This window comes from Parambassis ranga, chromosome 21 (genome assembly GCF_900634625.1).
Source record: "Parambassis ranga chromosome 21, fParRan2.1, whole genome shotgun sequence".
NCBI lineage: Eukaryota > Metazoa > Chordata > Actinopteri > Ambassidae > Parambassis > Parambassis ranga.
The window spans coordinates 13608072-13629010 of NC_041041.1; the positions used below are offsets into that span (position 1 = coordinate 13608072).

Consider the following 20939-nt stretch of genomic DNA (forward strand, 5'->3'; position numbering starts at 1 on the left):
AGGACCAGTTTAATCTGTTATGTCGGACGATTAAGAAGACGTTACCCACTAAGATTTCTCCTGGGATTTTTTGATGATTTTACTATTTTACTAAAATACACGATAGGTCCACGAAGTATTTACTATGATAAAGATGCTTCATCAAAAATAAGTCTAAAAATTTGACAGAGCAGCTGGTCTGGGAAACCCTTTAAATATTAATTAGTTTGGTTGCCCAGCAAATAGGAATTGGAGAGTTTATAACATGCAAACTGCTATATTTATAGCAATAATAATAATGTTCTTAGCTGTCCAGGACAGAAAGAACTGGAAATTAAAGCTGCAAGCAGCATTGCGGGCCCTCGCGCACCTTGCAATCCGTGGGGTCATCGCAGTCTTCTCTCCTATGCTCGCGTCTCCTATACTCTCCTGTGCTATGCTCTCCTCCTCTCATTTCCACAGATATACAACAAACACATGTTTACAACCAAACTTTCCTGCTACCAGTAGGTGGCGCTATGACCGTATCATCCTATTAGCATATATATCTGTTTAGACTCGGCTCCATGGCAGTACTGTAAGATTTTGTCCACATTGCATAAAGTATATGGGTAGTACTGCATAAAACACAGCGAGTTCCTTTGTAATGGCGAATGGTCAACTTTGAGGCCACTCCCCGCCACACGGTAATACTTTTGAAAGAGTTTTGGAATGCGTCTATTCCCTATGGTGTCCTGAGTGGACACAGTGAATTTCAGCTCAATTGCATGAAGTATGTGAGGCGTGAAAAGTTTTGAAGCAGGGTCACAAATAGGCAAAAAATGGCCACAAAAGTCAAAATGGTGGACTTCCTGTTGGGTTTGGAGGGGGGGTCCAAGAGAGTTTTTTGTGCGTCTTGGGGTGATACACATGTGTGCTAATTCTCATGATCCTGTGTCAAACTGGCCAGCGGGGCTACGCATTAGGGCAATAAATACAGTGAGTTCCTTTGTAATGGCGAATGGTCAAGTTTGAGGCCACGCCCCCGCCACACCGTCAGACTTTTGTAAGAGTTTTTGAATGCGTCTATTCCCTATGGTGTCCTGTGTGGACACAGTGAGTTTTAGCTCATTTGGAGGAAGTATGCGAGGCGTGAAAAGTTTTGTAGGAGGGTCACAAATCGCCAAAAATTAACAGAAATTTCAAAATTGCGGACTTCCTGTTGGGTTTGGAGGGGGGGTCCAAGAGACTTTTTTGTGCATCTTGGGGTGATACACATGTGTACCAATTTTCATGACCCTACTCAAAACAGGCCAGGGGGGCAGGCAGAAAAACCTATGAAAACACAACATTTTGTGTAGCCAGTAGGTGGCGCTCTGTCAAAGCCTCAATATTGTTGTATAGATGTGTTTAGGGTCAGACTCTGATCATACATGTGACATTTCGTACAGATCGGACAGAAAACGAAGAAGTTATAGAGACTTTCTGTGTCCTCAGAAATGGTCAAACTTTGAGGCCACGCCCCGGCCACACCGTAAGACTTTTGTAAGAGTTTTGGAATGCGTCTATTCCCTATGGTGTCCTGAGTGGACACGGCAAATTTCAGCTCGATCCGTTGAAGTATGCGAGGCGTGAAAAGTTTGGCAGCAGGGTCACACATCGCCAAAAATGGCCACAAACCTTCAAATGGCGGACTTCCTGTTGGGTTTGGAGGGGGGGTCCAAGAGACTTTTTTGTGCGTCTTGAGGTGATACATATGTGTGCCAATTTTCATAATCCTGTGTCAAACCGGCCAGAGGGGCTACGCGTTGGGGGCGCTATAGAGCCATTTTTATATGTGCATTTCAAAAGTCAGCAAATTTCAAAATTTTTCGGGCGAATGAATTTTTCTACCAAGTTTGGTGAGTTTTTGGGCATGTTAAGGCCTCCAAAAATGCGATCTCGGAGGGGGAAAAAAAAAAAAAAAAAAAAAAAAAAAAAAAAAAAAAATAATAATCCTAAGGGTTTCAATAGGGCTCTTGCACCATTCGGTGCTCGGGCCCTAATAATAGCATCAATGTCAGTAAAAAAAGGAATAGCTTCGATCATTGGTCAGTATGGATTCACAGAGGACGAGTCATAAAACAAGAGCGGAGTGAGAACTCTTCGTTTTTTCTTTCTCTGTGACCCTGCTGTTAAAAATAGACTCGCAGCGCCGCGGGGCCTAAACAACAACAACTACAACCACTATTATTAGAATTAAATAATAATGATGATGATAACAGTAATAATAGGCTATATTACGTTTGTTACATATAATACACTATTATGCCTACTCGCTGACGTCATTTTCACTGGACATAGTATTATTTGCGTGTAAACCATGAATTGATGAAAAGGAGGAGCAGGTGGAAGGAGGAGGGTGTGAAGTGTGAAACCGATACTGAACCTGAACCAATGCGAGCCCGCGAAGTCTGCTCCGAAACTAAAAGGCAAATACGCTTTATGACTGGCAGGTGGAGGGGTAAAAAACAAGTTACTTTAAAACCCTGGGTTATATTTCAACAATGCAATTCTATATATTATTTAGAATTATGCAGCAAGTGAGCCAGCATTTATATTAAGTATGATGTGCAATTAATGAGGACAGATTGTGTGCAGTCTCTTTACAAACTAGTAGTGAAATCCACTACTGCATAAAGAAATGTATAAAAGCCATGTTTCTATCTTTTGCTGTTTTCATTGATAAGTTAAAACACATGTGTTACTGTACTATAGTAAATTATTATCAGTGTTTCATTTGACAATGAACCAAACATGTAGGCAAGTCTTTTCCAGTTCCCTGGTGAGTGCTGTATCTTGTGTTTGTGTTAGACCAGATTCAAGAAAGATGCCATCTCAGCTGTCCTATTACATATTGGTCATATTACACTTTGCAATAACTTTAAAATGACAGTAGATAATAACCACAAACAAATCACCCTGCAGCTGTGTTCCATTCATTATGTATGTATATGAATGTTGACCTTCTTTTTAATCTGCAAAGAAAGCATAGCGGAGGAAGACTTGAAGCATTTCCTGCAGTCAGAATATGTCTTCAATAAATTGATCTACTGACAATCATGCCTTTATTTAAGGCCAAGTTTGAAATAAAACTATATGCAATTTACTTTTCTTTATTTAATGAAAAACCTGCAAAATCACATAAATCTCATTTCTTAAAGAACTATCTGGATTGTAGTTTTGTTACATGTACCAGAGAAATAGTCAAAAACAGTAGCTTTTCAATAATCAATAAGAACAGATGGTTAATTGTGTGAAGGTGCAACACAGTTACACATTCACTGATAAACATTTACTTAAATAAAATCAAGCTGTCAGCAGCAAAACATTTCAAAATGGATGGTCCCTTTATTTAGGATATTATTTTCATACAGTAAGTCTTGTTATTAGATTATTATTTATTTTTATTGTAATAAAGATGCATTTAGTATGCTACTGCCTCTAGTGATAGGAAGATTCTGAGGACTTGACTGACTCCTGGAGTGACGTATCAGTACCTTGTATTTAAGTTTGATATATAGTATAATAAATATACTTTTAGTGGTCAAGTATTTTCATTCAGCGTACATTCTTAAAGGTGTATGCAGCGTACAGGACAGTGCGTATGTTACATACAGGATACATTATGGCTTTTTAAGTGAATTCAGTGCAGCAGAATGAATCACACCAGCCTTCATTAAAGGCCACATTAACAGGTAAAAACCTGTGCATGGATGGAGAGGCACCTGTGAGACTACAGCAGAAAAAAAACATCAAAACTTCCTGTTGTGCAGCGCAGCAACCTGCCGCAGGGACTCCCTTTGGTTTGGGCTGAGTTGGCTTTTGCTGCTCACCTCCTGCCACTGTAAGAAGCCGTGGCTGCTCTCCACCTGAGGAACAGGAAGGAATCAACAACCAAGGCAAAAGCAAGATGACAGTGAATTTTAGTTCTTCATAGGATCTGTTAAATACCCACCACGTTGTTGATGTCCACCATCACCTGGCTGGTTCTGTCCAGGTGAGTGGTTAGGACAGTGGTTTCCACCCAGGCGTTGTCGGTGTTCCTGCAGTCATCCACGTAACCTTCAGACACCTAAAAAACAAACACAGCAGGTTCAGCAGGGTCAGACTATTAAAGGTTAAAAGGTTTCACTTTCTCACAAGTGCTGCCTGCCAGGCGTGACACCTGTAAATAAAAAAAGCTTCCACTCAATGTTTTTTACTGGCAGAATGATTTGTCCATTGATGTTAATAATGATTTCTTCAAAACATTATGTTTGAGATGGCTGTTTTTAGGATCTTTTTATTTTCCCATTTCTATTAATTTGTTACAAGTATATACATTTATAATACAGCATACTACAGTCATAAAGTTGAATCAACACCTATTAACACATATATTGTTATTTATTGTAATATTTGGTTGATTTTGTTCCTAGTTTTTTTTATGTAGATGCTGTGTAAGTATTCACTGCAATTTATTTCTTCTATTGCTCCCTATCTACTCTAATTCTGCACTCATTAAGTGTTGAACAGACATACCTTAACTCCCTCTGATACTTTGGTTTTTATTGTGTCATAGAGCTTCCTCCCCAGGGTTCTCTGAAGAGTCACTGACAGTTGATCAGCAGATTCAACAGGTCCCTGTAAAAGAACAAACACTCAAGCATGTATTTAAAACGTCCAACAATCTACACACAGCCAAAAAAAACAGAACATACCCCAGGTAAAGCCAAGGCTCTTTGACTATCATCCCAAACTGCCAGGTACTCCAAAACCGACGTCTCACTGTCTCGCCAGCTAAAAGGAGATTCTCTCATTAGGACACAGAACGTTTCTTGTGTTTTCTCTAGTACATGCTCAGTAAGGGTACAAGTACCGTGTGAGCACAAGGTCAACATTCAGGTTTGGACCCAGGCGGCTGAGTGCACCTTGCCCTCTCATGCCTGTCCTCCCTCCTGGGTTTCTAAAAACAAGAGGATCCATATCAGGCTTGTAAAGTCACTGTAAGTGCTATTAAACTTTATGTGTAACTTATCTTGTATCCTACCTGTATTTATCTAAAGTTTCTGGATCTGATCTGTGAGAAGAAAGAAAAGATGAAATATATATCTATATAGAGAGAGAGAGAGAGAAAGAGGCAGCTGCACACATAGACTTACCCATCCACATGGTCACCACTGTCTTCTGAGGAATAATATGTTGGCGCGTATAAGCTAAAGCTGACCTGAAAAGGAGAAAAATCACCTGAGCCCAATAATACTCACACATTCATAGAATAATGTTCTGTTGCTGGAAGTGTATGTGTGATACCTCCCACGGCACCTTCTCCTCTGGCACAGGAAAACGTGTTTGTTTGCTGTTTAGATAAATCAACTGACGGGAATTCACGTGGAAACCGTCCTCTATGTCCGGCGTGTACCTCAGGGGGTCAGGCGTCTCGTCTCCTGTGGCTGATGCTGCACCAAACAAAAAAAAAGATTTAACGGGTGGCACCCTGACAAACACAAAAACACAAAATATGTGAATGGTGAATGACAAATGTAGTCACTGACTCAGTGATTGTGTTTCTTTTGCATTGAAACCCTGAGACTTCAGACTCTCTATTATCCACTGCAGAGCTTTGGTTGCCTGGGTGACCTGATGCGACAGTAAATGAAGTGAGACAGATACTGAGACAACAGCAGAGATCTACCACAGACAGGCGGCAGCTGGGAATAAAGTTCAACAAATACACATGGGTGCACCAAAAAGTCTTGCTCCTGCAGCATGATATGAAATGTTACAGACACAGGTGCAACATTAGCAAAGACCAAAAAAAATCAGGCCACAACCTGCTCCTCTAGTTGGGCCAGTCTTTTCAGCACAGCCGTGGAGCTGGTTTCCTCCTCTCTCTCCAACCGATCGTTTATGGTGGTAACCCTTACAAGACAAACAAATACAGGCAGCACAGAGGACTTATTTTCAATATAAAAATGTATTTGATCCTTTTCAAATATTTTAATCCCATGCTGTGTGGGCCCTGGGGCATTGTCGTGTATCAACACTCAGCAGTATGATGTATGACTTTACTTTTGGGCTGTATCCAGGATGCGTCTCTCCACACTCTGGTTCTGCTCCTGCTGTGCTGACAGCAGGTATCTGTCCTTCATCAAGGCCTCCCAGGACAGGAGCCCCTCTTCCTTCACCTGAGAGAGCTCACTCTCTGAAAGACAGTGACACATTATTTGCATCACTACCTGACCCCTACACTGTGCAAGCAGCATTGATTTAAACCAGAAAGGGCACATTTTAAATACAAAGGGAACTATATAAACACCAAAAACAGACAGCACGACATTAACTAAGGTCTTTGTCCAGTGGTTGGACAGCAAGATACTATTTTGCAGCTCAGCATGCTCAGTTGTCATCGTTTAGTAGTATCATGTGATGTAGGCGTTGGACTTCAGTCACATGATAGCAGGTGGTTGCATGTGATAAAAACATGTCAGTTGATGTTTTCTCCCTCACTGACTTCAGTACAACAAGCATGATTTAACTCAAACTTCCAAACTGGCAGAAATAAATCAATCAATCCTTACTGAAATCTTTGCTTTTGATGTGAGGCCTCCGCAGCACGATGCTCCTGATAAGGATGTAGAGATGGCTGAGGATGATGAAAGGCGGAGGAGCAGCTGGACGACTGTGGTACTCCTTGATGAGCTCGTATCTTTGAAACTTCCATATCCTGTCTGTGTTGTCCTGTACCTCCTCGAATGTAAAGCTGTGGAGGATGGACAATAAATAAAATGAGACAGCAAAGCTCACAGGCTCTGTGATGTTAGGGGAAGACTCACTTGAAAATTGCAATGAGCAGGTTGAGCAGGAGTATGTTGGCAAAGAGCAGGTAAACACAGAGCATGATAATAGTCAGCCAGTCAGGGAAGGCCGGTGTTTGACTATCATTCAGCACAGGACACTTGGGTTTCAGAGGATCCGTTCCATTCATGCTGCAGGTGTTCATGTCAAACGCAGTGTCTGCAGAACACAATTATGTCTTTTTAGCTGACAAAACTACACAAAGAGAGTCACGCTGTATATAATAACAATAAGACAACTCACTGTCAACATTGGTGGGAACATTCCCAAATATGATCAGGTATGGCTCGTAAACGGCCCCACGGACAATCCAGTCCAAGCGGTTTTCATTGTGGATGAGAATGCCTTGTTTGGCGACGCCGTACGCCACCACCCAGATACTCAGAAGGAACATGAAGGAGAACATGTCCATCATCTGAAGGACAGACATGAGAGTATGTTTCTGATATTTACAAGGGGACATTTGGAAGTACTGTAAATGAATATTTAAAAAGCTTTAATGTTGACAAGTTTAAGAGGAGTTGTAAACACACAAGACTACAGTCTATTACTTTTACTACCAGAACAGCAGGAAACCTTTGCTCAGAAATACCTCCCATCTGCAAACACCAGATGGAGGCCCAGTCAGGCAGACGATGCCTTTTACATCAAATAAAAGGCGTTTTGGAGCGTAGCTTGTCCTCTGCCTCCACTGTTGCTCCCACATTACCAGCATTCGTTATATTTTTGTGTAACTCTCTCACCATCTTTCTGACTATGATGATTTTGGGTCCCAGGGTTCGACTGATAGTGAAAATGGCCATGAGTCTGAGGCAGAAGACCACAAAATCGATGCAGAGGAGGATTTTACCCGCGTAGAACAGCTCAGCTGTCAGCCTGTGGCAGAAAAAGTATCCACTGGGTGGGAGAGATTTTCATGACCTAAAGTGTTTATCTGAGAGGCAGAAAGCTTACCTAAAAGCAAGGCCAATAATAAACAGGACAATGGACAGGACATCTAAAATGTTCCAGAGGTCATTGATGTACATCTTGGCTTTCTTGTGAAACCCAAATCCATCAGGATCATGAAACAGCTAAGACAGAAAGACAAATTAACAAACAAACAGGAGTGTGTTCAAATCTCACTCTAATATTTATAAAGTGTGCCAGCTGTACTCCCTCACCTGTCTGACCTCCTCACACACCAGTGAAAACAGCCAGATGTAGAGCAGCACCTCACCAGCAGAGGGCGTTGTCTGGAAGTCTATCATTATCACCACAGCAAACAGGAAAAGGAAGGCAAAGTAAGAGACAATGCTCCAGTAAAACTTGACCTGTGGAGAGCTGTACAGGCACACCAGTCTGGACCAGATGCTCAGAGGCCTCCTGTTCTGCCGGCTGTGGACAAAAAGGTCACCATGGTTACAGGGACAGCTTGATGATTTTTATATTTAATTGATATCAGGGACACTATAAGAATAACAAAAACACTAAATATTATCTTTATTCTCTCCTGATATTGTTGTATGAACCTGTAACTGTTTACTCACGGGCCATGTGAATTAGTTCGCAGTGTGCTTCCTGTCACTGTCTCCACTGTCTTTATCTCCTCACTCTTCTCCGTTTCTCTCTGGATGACTTCATCACGTCTGGAGAGAATAACAGTAACACTGTTAAAACCCTTCAAAACCCTTTAAACCTTTAAACCCTTTAAAACTAAAAACACTGCTGCATTGTGGTAAAACACTTACCTAAAAACCAGGAAGCTGGTGTAGATGAGAGGGAAGAAGACCATGCAGATCAGCACTCTCCACACAGGGTTGTCCACTGAAAGTTCACCACACCAGATCTGAGTCAGGAGAGCCTGAGGGACAGACATTTTGTCAAATTGGATTATAATGTATCAGACTGGGAGAAGGTAGAATCTGAGAGTTAATTCACAGCATTTGAATGTAAATGTAAATGTAAATGTTCCTCTACCTGAACACCCGACTGAGCTACAAAGTTCTTATTGTCAGCCTCCAGTGCCAGCCGCAGGCACGTTGTTCTGCCCCATAAGTGTGACACGCGAACCAGCAGCTTCTGAGCTCGCTCCACATCACTGCTGTAGCACTCACTGAACACACCTGGGATACACAGACACACACACTGAATATAAACCGGAACCTTGAAAACGACCTCTCAGTAAAGCCACTCTTTCTGCCTGCATTTTACCTATGGCATGATTCTCATAATGGTTGGCAAGCTCTATCATGTCCTCTGCCTCGTCTGCATCACCTCCTTCTATTGACATTTTCTTCAGGATCTTACTGGCAGCCAGTGCAGCAGCCATGCAGTCCCTACACTGTACATAAAGCGGTTAGACACACACACAACATGAACAACTACTTTAACATTATATCTGTGACAGTGTTTCCATTACCTGCTCCCAGAAAATTTCTGCCAGCTCCTTGTTGTTTTGGACGACAGCCCATAGGAAAAGGTCTACACCTGGATCCCTCTGTGCTTTAGCATCGTCTTCCATGAGTGGAGCTTGGGCTCCTGCTTTCCTTTTAGACGGCTGAAAGTAAAATGAGGGTTTCTGCTAACTGTAACTGTAACTGTATGCTTTATGGTCACAGCCAGAATTTGGTCAGGCTCCTTGTATTGACATTTTCTTTTTTAAACTTCTTTAGAATTGGGGTTGTAAAAATATGTAAATTTTCATTGTATCATAGAACTTCCTAGAAAAAAATCATTGAATCAAAGTGTGTGAGACAAAAAGCTGAATACACATACTCACTGTATCATCTATAGACATGTTGAAGTGGTACGTGGTGCGGGGAGGGTAGATGGGCTCGGTGAAGCTGCCCAGCAGGTGGCGCACCTCTTCAGAGACATGCGTCAATGTGATGATCTCGCCTTGCCTTTTGTGAGCTCGAAATCTGATGGGGAATGGTTGTGTCTGGTTTTGGCGGGCAGCATGGACCCGCTTGGCTAGCTTACGCAGAAAGAAGCAGCTGGGCATCTGTGTGTAGAGCTTACTCAGAGTTTGCTCATCGTGCAGGAAATCCCACAGATTCACACCGTTCTCCAGCAGCAGACTCACAAACTGAGGCTTGTTGCTAACCAGAGCTGCAGACATGGCCCAGTGGAGGTCACTGGACTAGAAGACAGTGAAAAGGCAGGAAAGGACACCAACTGTTCATTCGCAGATACATTTTCAACCAGTGCAACGATGAGGGTCCATATTCAAGTTCAGAGGACCTTTATGTGCCTGATGTGATAAACCCACCTTCCACTGGCTCTCCTCTGTGAAGATCTCAGTCTCTGCTATGTCCACTCTGTTCCAGGCTATAGCCAGCTCCAGCTGTCTTTTCCACCCCTCAACTCCCAGCGACTCATTGGTCTTAGAAGCTGAGTGAATTGACAGTAACACAGTTTAGTGAAAAGACAGCAGCCTGCCACCATTCTGTTACAGGGCAGACTCTCAATACAAGGCCATTAATTGATCTGGTGGTTTTTTATTTGAATTAAAACATTTGTTGCTGGTTTGGTCAAACAAACATTACCCATAATTAGGTCTCTTAGCGACATAAATTAAATAATAAAATTGAAACAATTAAGGTTTTTTACTGTACCACATAATGGAACTGCTTTTAACACCTCAGTTTCCTATTGGCTGATATCTACTCTGGTAGGAACTACGTTACATCACTAACCATGGGTTTATAGTTTGATGGTGTGTTTAGGACAGTGCACTAGGCAGAGTTGCACTTTAAGTGGATCTCTGATGTGCTGAACTCATTTTCAGCATCTGCCTCAGAGCTCCTTTCTACACACTACACATTAAGCTTGGCCTCATAGGGTTTCAAAGATCACTTAGTACTATCTCTAGAAAGATCAGTTGTGGCTATCAGTGACTCTGCAACAAAAAGAAATCGTTAGAGCGAAAAATATCTTGGTTGTTTTTCAATCGCAGAACATTTGATACCACAATCCCGTCTCTAATTTATCAGAGATGCTGCCTTAGACTTAGTGAGTGTTGGTTTGGCACCCAGCCTTCCTGTCTCCATATTCAATGCTGTGTTGTTTGTTCTGATCAGATCTGTTTTAAACCCAGAGAGATACCTTTGAGTAGAGCTTGAAGAATGGCCACATCCACGTCACTGTGACTGTCCTCGCTTAGGCTGAATATGGTCAGTAAGTGAGACATCCTGATGATGTCCTGAATCTGGAACAGTAAAGAAAACATTTCTGAAATTTAAGTTAAACTTTGAATAAATCTGGAGCCTGTGGAATACCACATGAGCAATATCTCAAACAATATGGCAATTTATGAACACGTGAAGATGTATCGTGATAATTTCGATCAGTGGCTTATCATGCTACACTTTCTTTTGTTTCATGTTTTCTGATCTAAAACCTGAAAAATGTATTAAATTGGCAGTTTTTAACATTTGTCCTGTGCATTTGTACCTTCTTTGTCCATTCTATAATGTTGAGTTTGGAGAACTTGTCATACTCTGGGCCAAAAAACTTTTCCATCAGCTGTTGGATGAGGGCGATGGTGACCTGGGCGACTGACAGTTCTGATACCTGTGCAATCACATCTGCTATTCTTCCTGAGCCCTCCAAGACAACGCACGGTGTTCCATTCAGCATACTGTTGTATATAGTCTGAGAGCAAACACACAAGAGAGTCAGTCAAGACGCAAACAGACAGCTGGAGGGAGAAACTTCTGACTCACATTCAGTGTGCCTGGTCCTCCATCTAAGACCACACACACACTGGGGATACACATATAGCTGTCTGGGAAGAAAAATCAATATTAAAAGCAAGACGGATAAGAATCACATTTGAGATGCTGTTAGTCAAATCTATAGATGTTGTAGATACCGCGTCAGCTATTTTTTACCTTTGTTTCCAAGGTGCTTTCTGGAAATGTATTTCTCAAGATGGCTGCGTAGTACAATTTCCGCCCCATAGCGTCCATGGGTCCCGTCGTCCACTAGCAGGAAGTGTGTATGATTATTATCCAGACAGGACAGACGGCCCTGGCCCTTAATGTCCATCATATAATGGGCAGGAAAACGTCCCTACAGAGTAAAAGTAGGAGGAGGAGTAAGCAGTGTTTCTTTAAAAAGCTGATGCCACAAAACATAGACAGATGTATAAATGTGTGTATTCTACCTCTGGATGCACCATAGAATCCCTGTTGTGAATTACTCCCCATGTTGCCACTCCGATAGCCACGATATTGCCCTGCATGGAGCTACTCAGGGCGTAGTCCCTCACGGCCTGCCCGACATGCTTCATCACACCTGTGTGGGTACCGCCGGTGATGATCCATGCTCCTGTATCACAACACAGCACCTTCATCAGATATTCCACTCATCCTCCAGCACAAAACAAATTAATCCTTCAGGATTAATAAAGTTTTATCTTATCTTATCTTGACACATTAAAATCAGTAGAGGCACCAGGAAGTTACACTACGTTGCTTACTGTATACAGTAAGCAATTTACTTTACTGTAAACACTGTATGCAAACAGGTCAGACAGGGGACAGACCATTCTTTGTTTTATAGCTGAAGTATATTTGACTGAAACAATACAATAAAACACGCTTTTACAGACTTTTACAGACTTTCAAGCTAATGATTTCTACACATAAACCTCTCTCTCTCTCTCTCTCTGCCTGGCTGACCTGTCGTCTGGGCGACTTTGATAAGACCTCTGTGGAACATGCTCTTCAGACGAGCCTTCAGATAGAAATTCTTTGCTCCTCCAGTCACTGAGATCAGCAGGTTAGGCGGAGAGAGCTTCCACTCTTCAGTCAGTAAGTGGTACAGGGCCTCTGGCTCGGTGTCTGAGGACACTCGTACATACTGACAATAGATGCACGCAACACAAACATGACAACAAGGATGAACACACATTTATACACTGTAAAGTTAAAACAGGGGAAAGTAAGGACCTTTTTTTTTACCTTGCCTGTCTTTTGTCCCAAACCACCAAAGCTAATGTCTCCATAAGCATCAGTGGGGACTTGACGGACATGTCTGTGTTTGTCCCATGACTGCCCTGTGAAGTCTTCTGGCTTGAAGGCATCACCCACGTGCTCTGCCTTTGAGTAGCCACACTTACATACATCCTCTCTAGGGGAGAAACAGAAAATAACACTTGTTAGTTACACATAGAACAAAACAAAATAAAACATTTACACATATAGCTTGCAGTACAGTGCAGTAACTGTACTGACAAAAACGTGCATGCAGTATCTCTGTACTACTGTGCAGGTACTACAAGATCAGTCCAGAGATTGTCAATGGAGCCTGGAGCAGCTCAGCCTACCTGGCATCTCTTTCAAAATAGCAGCACTCCTTCTTGCAAATGTTCTCCTTAATCCAGGAGGTGAAGACAGAGCGCTGAAAAGAAGGGGAGAGAGAAAGGTGTTTAGAGGGTCTTGCTGTGCTGAGCACTGCTTCACGAACCAGCTGCAACTCAGAGTCAGGCTCCCCCATCCTGGTGCAACACTGCGAGGCTGTGCCGATCAGCTCTGCCCCTGGCTGAGGGCTGACGGCATGACAGGATGGGGGAGGAGAGTCTGCAGTCGATGCTGTGGGTGTTGGCTTCCACAGCAGCACTGCATCAGTGACATCAGAGCTGAATAACTGCTGAGCAAAGTGGCTGAAACCTAAACCAAAGCTCACATTTACTGAACAGTGAAGAGCAGCTGGGTGCCAGACACAGATCAATAACTGCATCGCTTAGTGGATAAATTACACTTAGTTAAGTTTTATTGCAAAATGAGCAATACTTAGAAGAAACACAGTGTGTTTTGTAAAGATAATGAAGGTCCAGTGGTGGAAAGAACAAAAAAAAACTCAAGTACTGCTGTTTTACTGCAGTTTTGAAGTGCTTTTTTTGAGGCAGTTGATTTTATGACACTTGATATCACACATTTCTGGGCAAAATTTAAAAAACAATAAACATTTCTTACTTAATTTTATTTGAAGTACTGTATTAATGTATAGTATTCAGCTTTCAGTGATCCCAGAAACATCAAGAGAGCAGCATCTAGTTCATTATACACTTCACAAGTTGATGGGTTTGGTTCCCTGGTGGTAGAAAGGTGTTTTTATTTGTCCTACAATGCACATACAGAAGAGCCCAGCACATTATAACGCCACTACAGAAATGTCATGTGTGTTTTAACATAGAACGCTGGTCTTGTACAATCAGCTGCATGATCGTGTTTAACGCAGCAGTGATGGTGTGCCGAACAAGCTTTATTCAATGACCAAAAAACCCTGCCATTTTGTCTCTATGCCTTTTTTTAGCACTGGTTTTAAATGCATGTCTTGTAGAATGCTTTTAGAGTAACATGCCAGCCTCAGCCTTACATGTGACAGGTAAACCCTCACCTCTTTAAGACAAGTGATTACTTGATTTAGTCCAAAGTCCTTCTGCAGCTCCTTGATCATGAGCTGCGGGTGAACCTTGTTCTCCAGATTAGGCAGCATTTCTGAGGAAGAAATAAACCTTGTTAGCGGAGACCACCTGCATCAGCTTCAGCCATTTGATGTATTAAAACCTTGAAAGCCAGAGACTTCAAGCTGACACAAACCTGTTGATTACGACGCCATAAACAATGACTACATGCCACTGCACAGAGAGGCAGTGATTACCTTGTGCTGGACAACTGAGTGACTCCACCCCTTCAAAATTATATGAAGCTTCATCCTCTCTACCCCTGTCTGAACTCTGAGTCCATGATTTAGATATATATATCTATTATATTAATAAATGTGAGCTGCTTGATAAGCTGCAGGAGATTCGTCAGTTTCACTTACCAGTTACACAACAACACAGAATGAAGAACAAAAAAAAGATTTACATCAAATATTTACAATGAACATGAATCTACATCTGTTAGTGATGATTAAACTTACGTACCCTTCTTCCTGCTCTCAGATCCTGTCATTTCAGTAAATGACAGCAACAACAGTAAGTCGTTTCTGGAGTCTGCCTTCAACAACAAACATTTTCAAGTTTGTGCTGTTGCATGTTGCGTTACCAGGTGACACCTCCACAGTATCCAGCAGGGGATCTGGTTACTGGATTCCGCACAGGGTCACTGTGAGGAGGAAATATTCTTATAATTACTCTAAATTTAACAGAGACTTTGAAGCAGCTCACATTTCTTTAATAGTAGTGCTACACTTTCAAATATTTAATGAAGCATTTTTCTTTTTTTTAGATACTTTAGTAATCCCAGAGGGAAATTGTTTAAGGCTGCTGCCAAGCAGTGTCATACAATGAGTGTCATACAAGGCGCACCACACAGGCACAGGTGAAGTGTCTTGCCCAAGAACACACAACTATGACTTAGGAAATTGGGATTGAACCACCAACCTTCCGGTTATTGGACAACCCTGCTATACCAGTGAGCCGCGATCCCTGGTCCTCAGCCATAGGGCACAATCAGTGAGAGCAGGGAGGTTGTTCGGCCCGAGCATCTGAGCAGCTATCCTGGAAGTCATCATGGACCCGAGGATTAAAACAAACAGCCAGCACCAATCCCATAACAAACAACCACAAAACCACAAAATCACAAACAACCACAAAAACACCTCCTTTAAGGATCTGTATCATAGAAAGCCATTAGTAACATGTGAAGAAGTAAATACATGGTTAGAGTCAAAATCAGGGTCAATAGCTTCCTTTACACACGGTTAGAGATGATGAGGCCATATCTGCTACCTCACTGGCAACAGCCTCTGTGAAAAGAAATATGTTATATTACATACATCATATGACCAAGTTCAATTTCTGGACGAGCCTCCTTTTAGTCGTTGGACAGTAATAAAAAAAGGCCAGTGCTTTTCTGATCCCTGTATGTCCATGTGTGAGGAAAAGTAATTTAATTAATTACATCATGATCATCATCAACACCCTCATTTCCAGACATTTTTCCACATTCCATTCATTTGCAATAACCACTTGTTAGTATTTTCAATCAATTCAACATTCATCATCATTTTTTGCTTTGAACTATATTTCGTAATTCTTATTCCTCCTATAGCAACAAACCCAACAAAGAACGATGCGAACACCCGATTTCATTACACAGTTCAATGAAGCCATCAAGACCTGTTTTGTACCTCTGAACATTTACCATCTTACATTAAATCTTCTGTGAAACATGCACGTTAATCCCATACATCACATCACCAAGTTTAATTTCTGGACTTGCTTCCTTTCAGTCTGTTCCTCCTGCAAATGAAACTTAAGGATGTTAGACAGCCAAGCCACCAGGATCTAAGAATCTCCATATTACTACATTTCCCTCGTTTGATGCTGTCCACACTAGTTTAAACTTCAGATGACCTCATATTGTCACATTTGAGTACATTTCTACCCACATTGGAAATGTGGTAATTTGTATTAAGCAGCATGACACACACAAAAAAAGACATACTCTTGGGTCCCTTACGGCACAATATTTATTCAACAATATACAGATTAATTTCTCTACATTTCAGACTTCAGTTTTTTTTATATGCATCTTGCTTTCATCTTTGTACATTTATTTACAAGATTTAAAATAAGTCTTTCTCTCCATTTATACATCATTAGTACAGTGTTATCACATCATCCAGCTGCTTCCCTTGAAGCGTCATCGTTGCTTATCTGTTTATATATTCATACACCAAGTGACGTCTTTGAGCCACAGAGCAGCAAACTGACAGGAGGGATGTTCATGCACCCAAAGTCCAGGTGTGGCTTTCTCTCTGTGAGGGCAGTCAGATGAAAAATGGATGGTCCTTTTGTTTCGCCCACATGCTCTGCAGCAACACAGCAGGGTGTATTAAACAGAATCACTGACATTGTTGAGGGCTTGCACCTTTAAAATCAGCTTGAATGCATGAGCCCCATTCTCACCTGAACTCCGACAAATAAAATAAAGAAGGGGGGATGTTGCATAGAGTTAATTCTGATGTCAACAGAAATTTTGGTGCTGCCATTTTTTTCCAAAAAAAAAAAAAGTGGCTTTTTGATAAACTCCTGAGACCTTCCAGACCCCGTAATCTATTTTTATTTGTATTTTTTTTGGTTTTGAAGAGAAAAAAAAATAGCTGTACCCTTAGACTTTAACAAAAATAGCATTGTGTTGGATGTGACATCCTATAGAAGTACTACTTTAAAGAGACTAAAAACCCTGCATTGAAGTGTATACACATTTGCACATCTATAAGTCATTTCAATAACTACCTTGAGAGGTGGATGGATTAAAGTGCATTATACTGTATGAAAACAAAGCCCACAGTTATCACATATAGGACAGGAAATGAACTTTATTTACCAGCTGCAGTCACTGACTTTATCCCCCTAAAAAGGGAGATTTTTTTTGAAATGCAAATGGCTTTATGAGGATTTATAAATTGATTAGGGGATAAGATCTCTAGTCGGAGTCAATCTTTACTGACACCCACTGGCTAGTGTTCATTTCCTGTCCTGATCACATGCAAATAACACGACACGCTGAGGGACATTTGTTACTCTACATACATTACCAACATGGCTGCTGGTAACCTCAGTCAGAGCACTAATATTAATGACATGAACACATCACCAAAACAGCAAAAAGTTGCCACTCGACTCACAGCAAAAATACAGCAAAATGGAAACCACACAGTACAGGGATGACAGCAGACAGACCAGGTGAGAGCGTGAAGTGTAGCTGCACTCCTCTCTTTCTTCCTCCACAGTCCAGTCCAGCAGGAGGAGGAAGAGGTGGAGGAGGACCATGTGAGACCCAAGAGCCGGGGCTTTTAGTTTTTTCTTTTCTTTCCTCCCCGGAGGGGCCTGAAATGTTTTAAGGCTAAAGCCCACACAGGACTCACCCAGGACAAGGAGCAGCAGCTGTGAGGTTTTTTCCCCCCAAACACAGCAGGAGCGTGAGTATGTGGGATTTTCACTGCACACTGAACTGACTTTTTATATACACTGATCATTCATCCTTGTTTTAAACAAGCATGTGAGACAGACGTGGGAAATGCAATACAACAGCTGACATCTAGAGTACACGGATGCATAATATACTGCTTTTACATGTGACCCGCAAAGTTAAGTAATGATTGTGACTGCACTGAAGAGTGGAAAGAAACTAGTGGCAAGGTAAAGCTGCATCTAAGGGCACATTGAGCCAAATTCTAAACATCACTTTAGTTTGTCCCTCAACTTTTAAAATAAGTAAACAGAAAATATAGGCATTTTAAATTAAGACACCCAAGCAAAATAAAAATTAAGGATGTGTATTGGCACATCTGGCAAAGACAAGGACAAGACATGGGGTTTGGCTCACCGAATAGTCCATGCACCTGAAACAGCAGTGCTTTTACAGGGCACTAAACATGCAGATGTGTTCAGAACACTCAGCCTGGGCAAGGAGCACTACAGAAGGCTAGCTAGCACTGTGCACAGATGCAGGCTTTTAACAGCAGAGAACTCCATGCATGTAAGGATAAAAAAAAAAATTGCACTTCAAAAATCATTAAAAAAAATAAACAGAGCATTTTAGGGGATTGAAATAATCAGGTCAGTCCCAATGTGGTTGTTTGTCATGTAACTGGAACTATATAATTATCAGGAGACGGTTTTTGCATTTTAACTTGCACGGCCCGATTGCACTGAAATACAAAGCTGAGATTTTCAGTCACAAGACCACTGAACACAGATTTTTCAAGACAGCTGCAGTGTGAAACCACTTTGGTCCCCCACTGTCTAACGCTCCCCAATGTTCCCACTTTAAACCAAACAGAGTGTTTAAATTCTGCATCTGACTGGGGAGACATGTCTGAGTGGCAGGCGAACACACAATGAGGTAGAACAAAATGTTTCATGAGCGTCCAATCAGGGCACAATACAGGAGATGATCGGATGAATTGCAGTGACTCGTAGAAGCCTCCAGAGGGCAGTAGTTACCAACTCAGACATGACACAACACACAGAAGCCACAGCCTTCAACACAGACCTACAAAACCACTAACATGTGTTCTCAGATGGAAGGATCCATTATATGGTTTAAACAACCAACAGAAAATACAGTCATTACATCCTTTGTTAAAGATTTAGATTTCAAATCCATATCATTCTTTTCTCTCGTAGCTGCACAGCAATGCTTTTTTCTTTAGGTTTGTCCAGTAAAAGCTTGGGGGCAAGACACAACCTAACCACATTCCAGTTTACAAATCATAACAGCAAAGTAAAATGAAGGTCATGGCCTGGAACTGATTGTTAAACAAATAAAGATGGATATTCTTTGGATTTGTGTTTTAAAACAAAACATATGCAGACATTTTATTCATAAAATCATCTACGCCTGATTAAAAACAGCAAGGAAGAAAATCAGCAAGAACGATTGCACATGAGCCCCGGGAATGAAAGGGAAGGAATGAAGAGAAAGAGCAATAATCCCCACTCTTCTCCACATGAGCCACAGTAAGTGTTATTGCTGATTCAATTTGACTGATTCAGTCAGGAACTTAAAATATCTGAAATGTCACACAGAATCTACAGCTAGCATGGAACAGTTTACAACTTCTCTCTTGTCATAGCCTCCCCCCGAGGAGAGTGTCAGTGTGGAATGCTCAGCTTGTTCAGACGGGAGGATGCAGTGACACGCTGGACTCTTTTTCACTCTTTTTCGACTGCAATTACATCACAGGGCAGTCATGATTTACTACTTTTCATGTGTTGCATTCTCAGTAACTCTACCAACCAGCAACGACTGCAGTGTAGTTTAATGGATGTTAAAAGGGTCAACCACAAACACACACACACAGATAGGTAGACAGAAGTTGCCAGAGCTGTAAAGAGTGTGTCATGAACAGCTATTTGTGTGTGTGTGTGTGTGTGTGTGTGTACCGTTCCTTGCACTTGACATTACACCTGTGATATGATTTGCATGTTGAAACTGGGTGAGCGTGACTGCTTGGTAAGAGGTGCTCCAGGGGACAGGAGGTCCTGGGCCTCCTCTGGCCTGATCAGATGCTCCTCCTGCAGGCTTATGGTAGAGTGGCGGTGGGAGCCACCAGCTGGAAGCCCTCCTTCTTTACTGGAGCCTCCTGCTGCCTCCTCTTGCTCATCCTCTCCTCCATTCAGGTTGAAATTCATGCAGTCAAAAGACTTGCTGGAGGAGGTGCTGCCAGTCCGCACCAACGTGGGCCCCGCTGGGAAGCTCAGGTGCTTCTTTATGGGGCTCAGATGGATGGCGTCTAAGTTGATGCTGGCTGGAGGTGACTGCTGCCTCTGGTGATGCTTCTTCACTGCAGCTTGATGCTCCGCAGACATTTCGGCCTGTTTTTCCGCCTCCCTCTCCCGCTCCCTCTCTCTCTCTCTCTCCCTCTCCCTCTCCCTTTCCTTCTCCTTGTCCCGAGACAGCCGGGCAGAGATGGCTTTCTTGATGCTGCTGCTGCTGCTGTTTAGGCTGCCGCCTCGTGGCCCCACACTGCCGCCAGCCTTGGTGCCACTGGGCTGGCTGCTGTTGGATGCCCCAGAAGAGAAACCCTCGTCAGGGTCATTGATGTTGAAGGAATCCTCTCCACCACTCATGCCGTCAGCATCTGAATATGAGCGTGTACACAAACAAAAGAAAGCGTGGCACACAAGAAACAGAAACAGTGAGTAAGGTCAAACACAGGCTGTCATGCAATCACAAAAGTAAATACTAAGTAAATAGTAAGTAAAAATAACAATTTAGTATTCAAGTACAAAAAAATCAAAATCTTAAGATTCTTGGGCCATAAATATTGATAATAATGTTACAATTTTCAGAATGAATGCATAATAAATTAGTAGACTTGTATGTATGTAGTACCCTTACATAAGTCCCCATTAACACTCAACGGCCCATGTGGCGTCATTGTCTCAGTCACTGTGCACCAAACAGAGGTACAGTTCAATACAGCACACAATGACCTTCAGCTCTGACTATCTGATGTAAATCAAATCGACTGAAATGTGAGCTGCTGTTTGTTTAGGAAAGGTTTGAGTTCAATATCCTGCTTGATAATGGAGCAGAGTAGGAAACAATCATATTCAACATTAACAACTAATATTTTAAGTCTAAGAG

General features: G+C 42.0%; 2 protein-coding genes across 3 annotated transcripts in view; both read right to left on the minus strand.

Moving 5' to 3' along the window:
* Positions 1–3352: 3352 nt before the first annotated feature.
* On the minus strand, positions 3353–12802 carry trpm2 (transient receptor potential cation channel, subfamily M, member 2). The gene is made up of 30 exons (XM_028393250.1): positions 12507–12802; positions 11990–12153; positions 11715–11895; positions 11547–11608; positions 11275–11475; positions 10927–11029; positions 10091–10212; positions 9599–9961; positions 9239–9376; positions 9031–9160; positions 8797–8942; positions 8568–8680; positions 8367–8465; positions 8001–8214; positions 7792–7910; positions 7581–7713; positions 7081–7252; positions 6816–6996; positions 6561–6742; positions 6052–6184; positions 5814–5901; positions 5535–5619; positions 5293–5438; positions 5142–5206; positions 5030–5059; positions 4859–4945; positions 4701–4779; positions 4522–4623; positions 3956–4072; positions 3353–3869 (listed from the first exon to the last, which is right to left on the minus strand). The coding sequence occupies exons 1-30, from the start codon at positions 12736–12738 to the stop codon at positions 3753–3755; spliced, it is 4104 nt and encodes a 1367-aa protein (XP_028249051.1). The 5' UTR covers positions 12739–12802; the 3' UTR covers positions 3353–3752.
* Positions 12803–16290: 3488 nt separating this feature from the next.
* LOC114453856 (protein FAM126B) overlaps positions 16291–20939 on the minus strand; it is a 36148-nt gene continuing 31499 nt past the window's right edge. For both annotated transcript variants that reach the window (XM_028433777.1, XM_028433775.1), the window contains one exon: positions 16291–20430. In XM_028433777.1, coding sequence (XP_028289578.1) covers positions 19751–20430 — 680 coding nt within the window. In that variant the 3' untranslated portion in view covers positions 16291–19750. The remainder of the gene's footprint in view (positions 20431–20939) is intronic.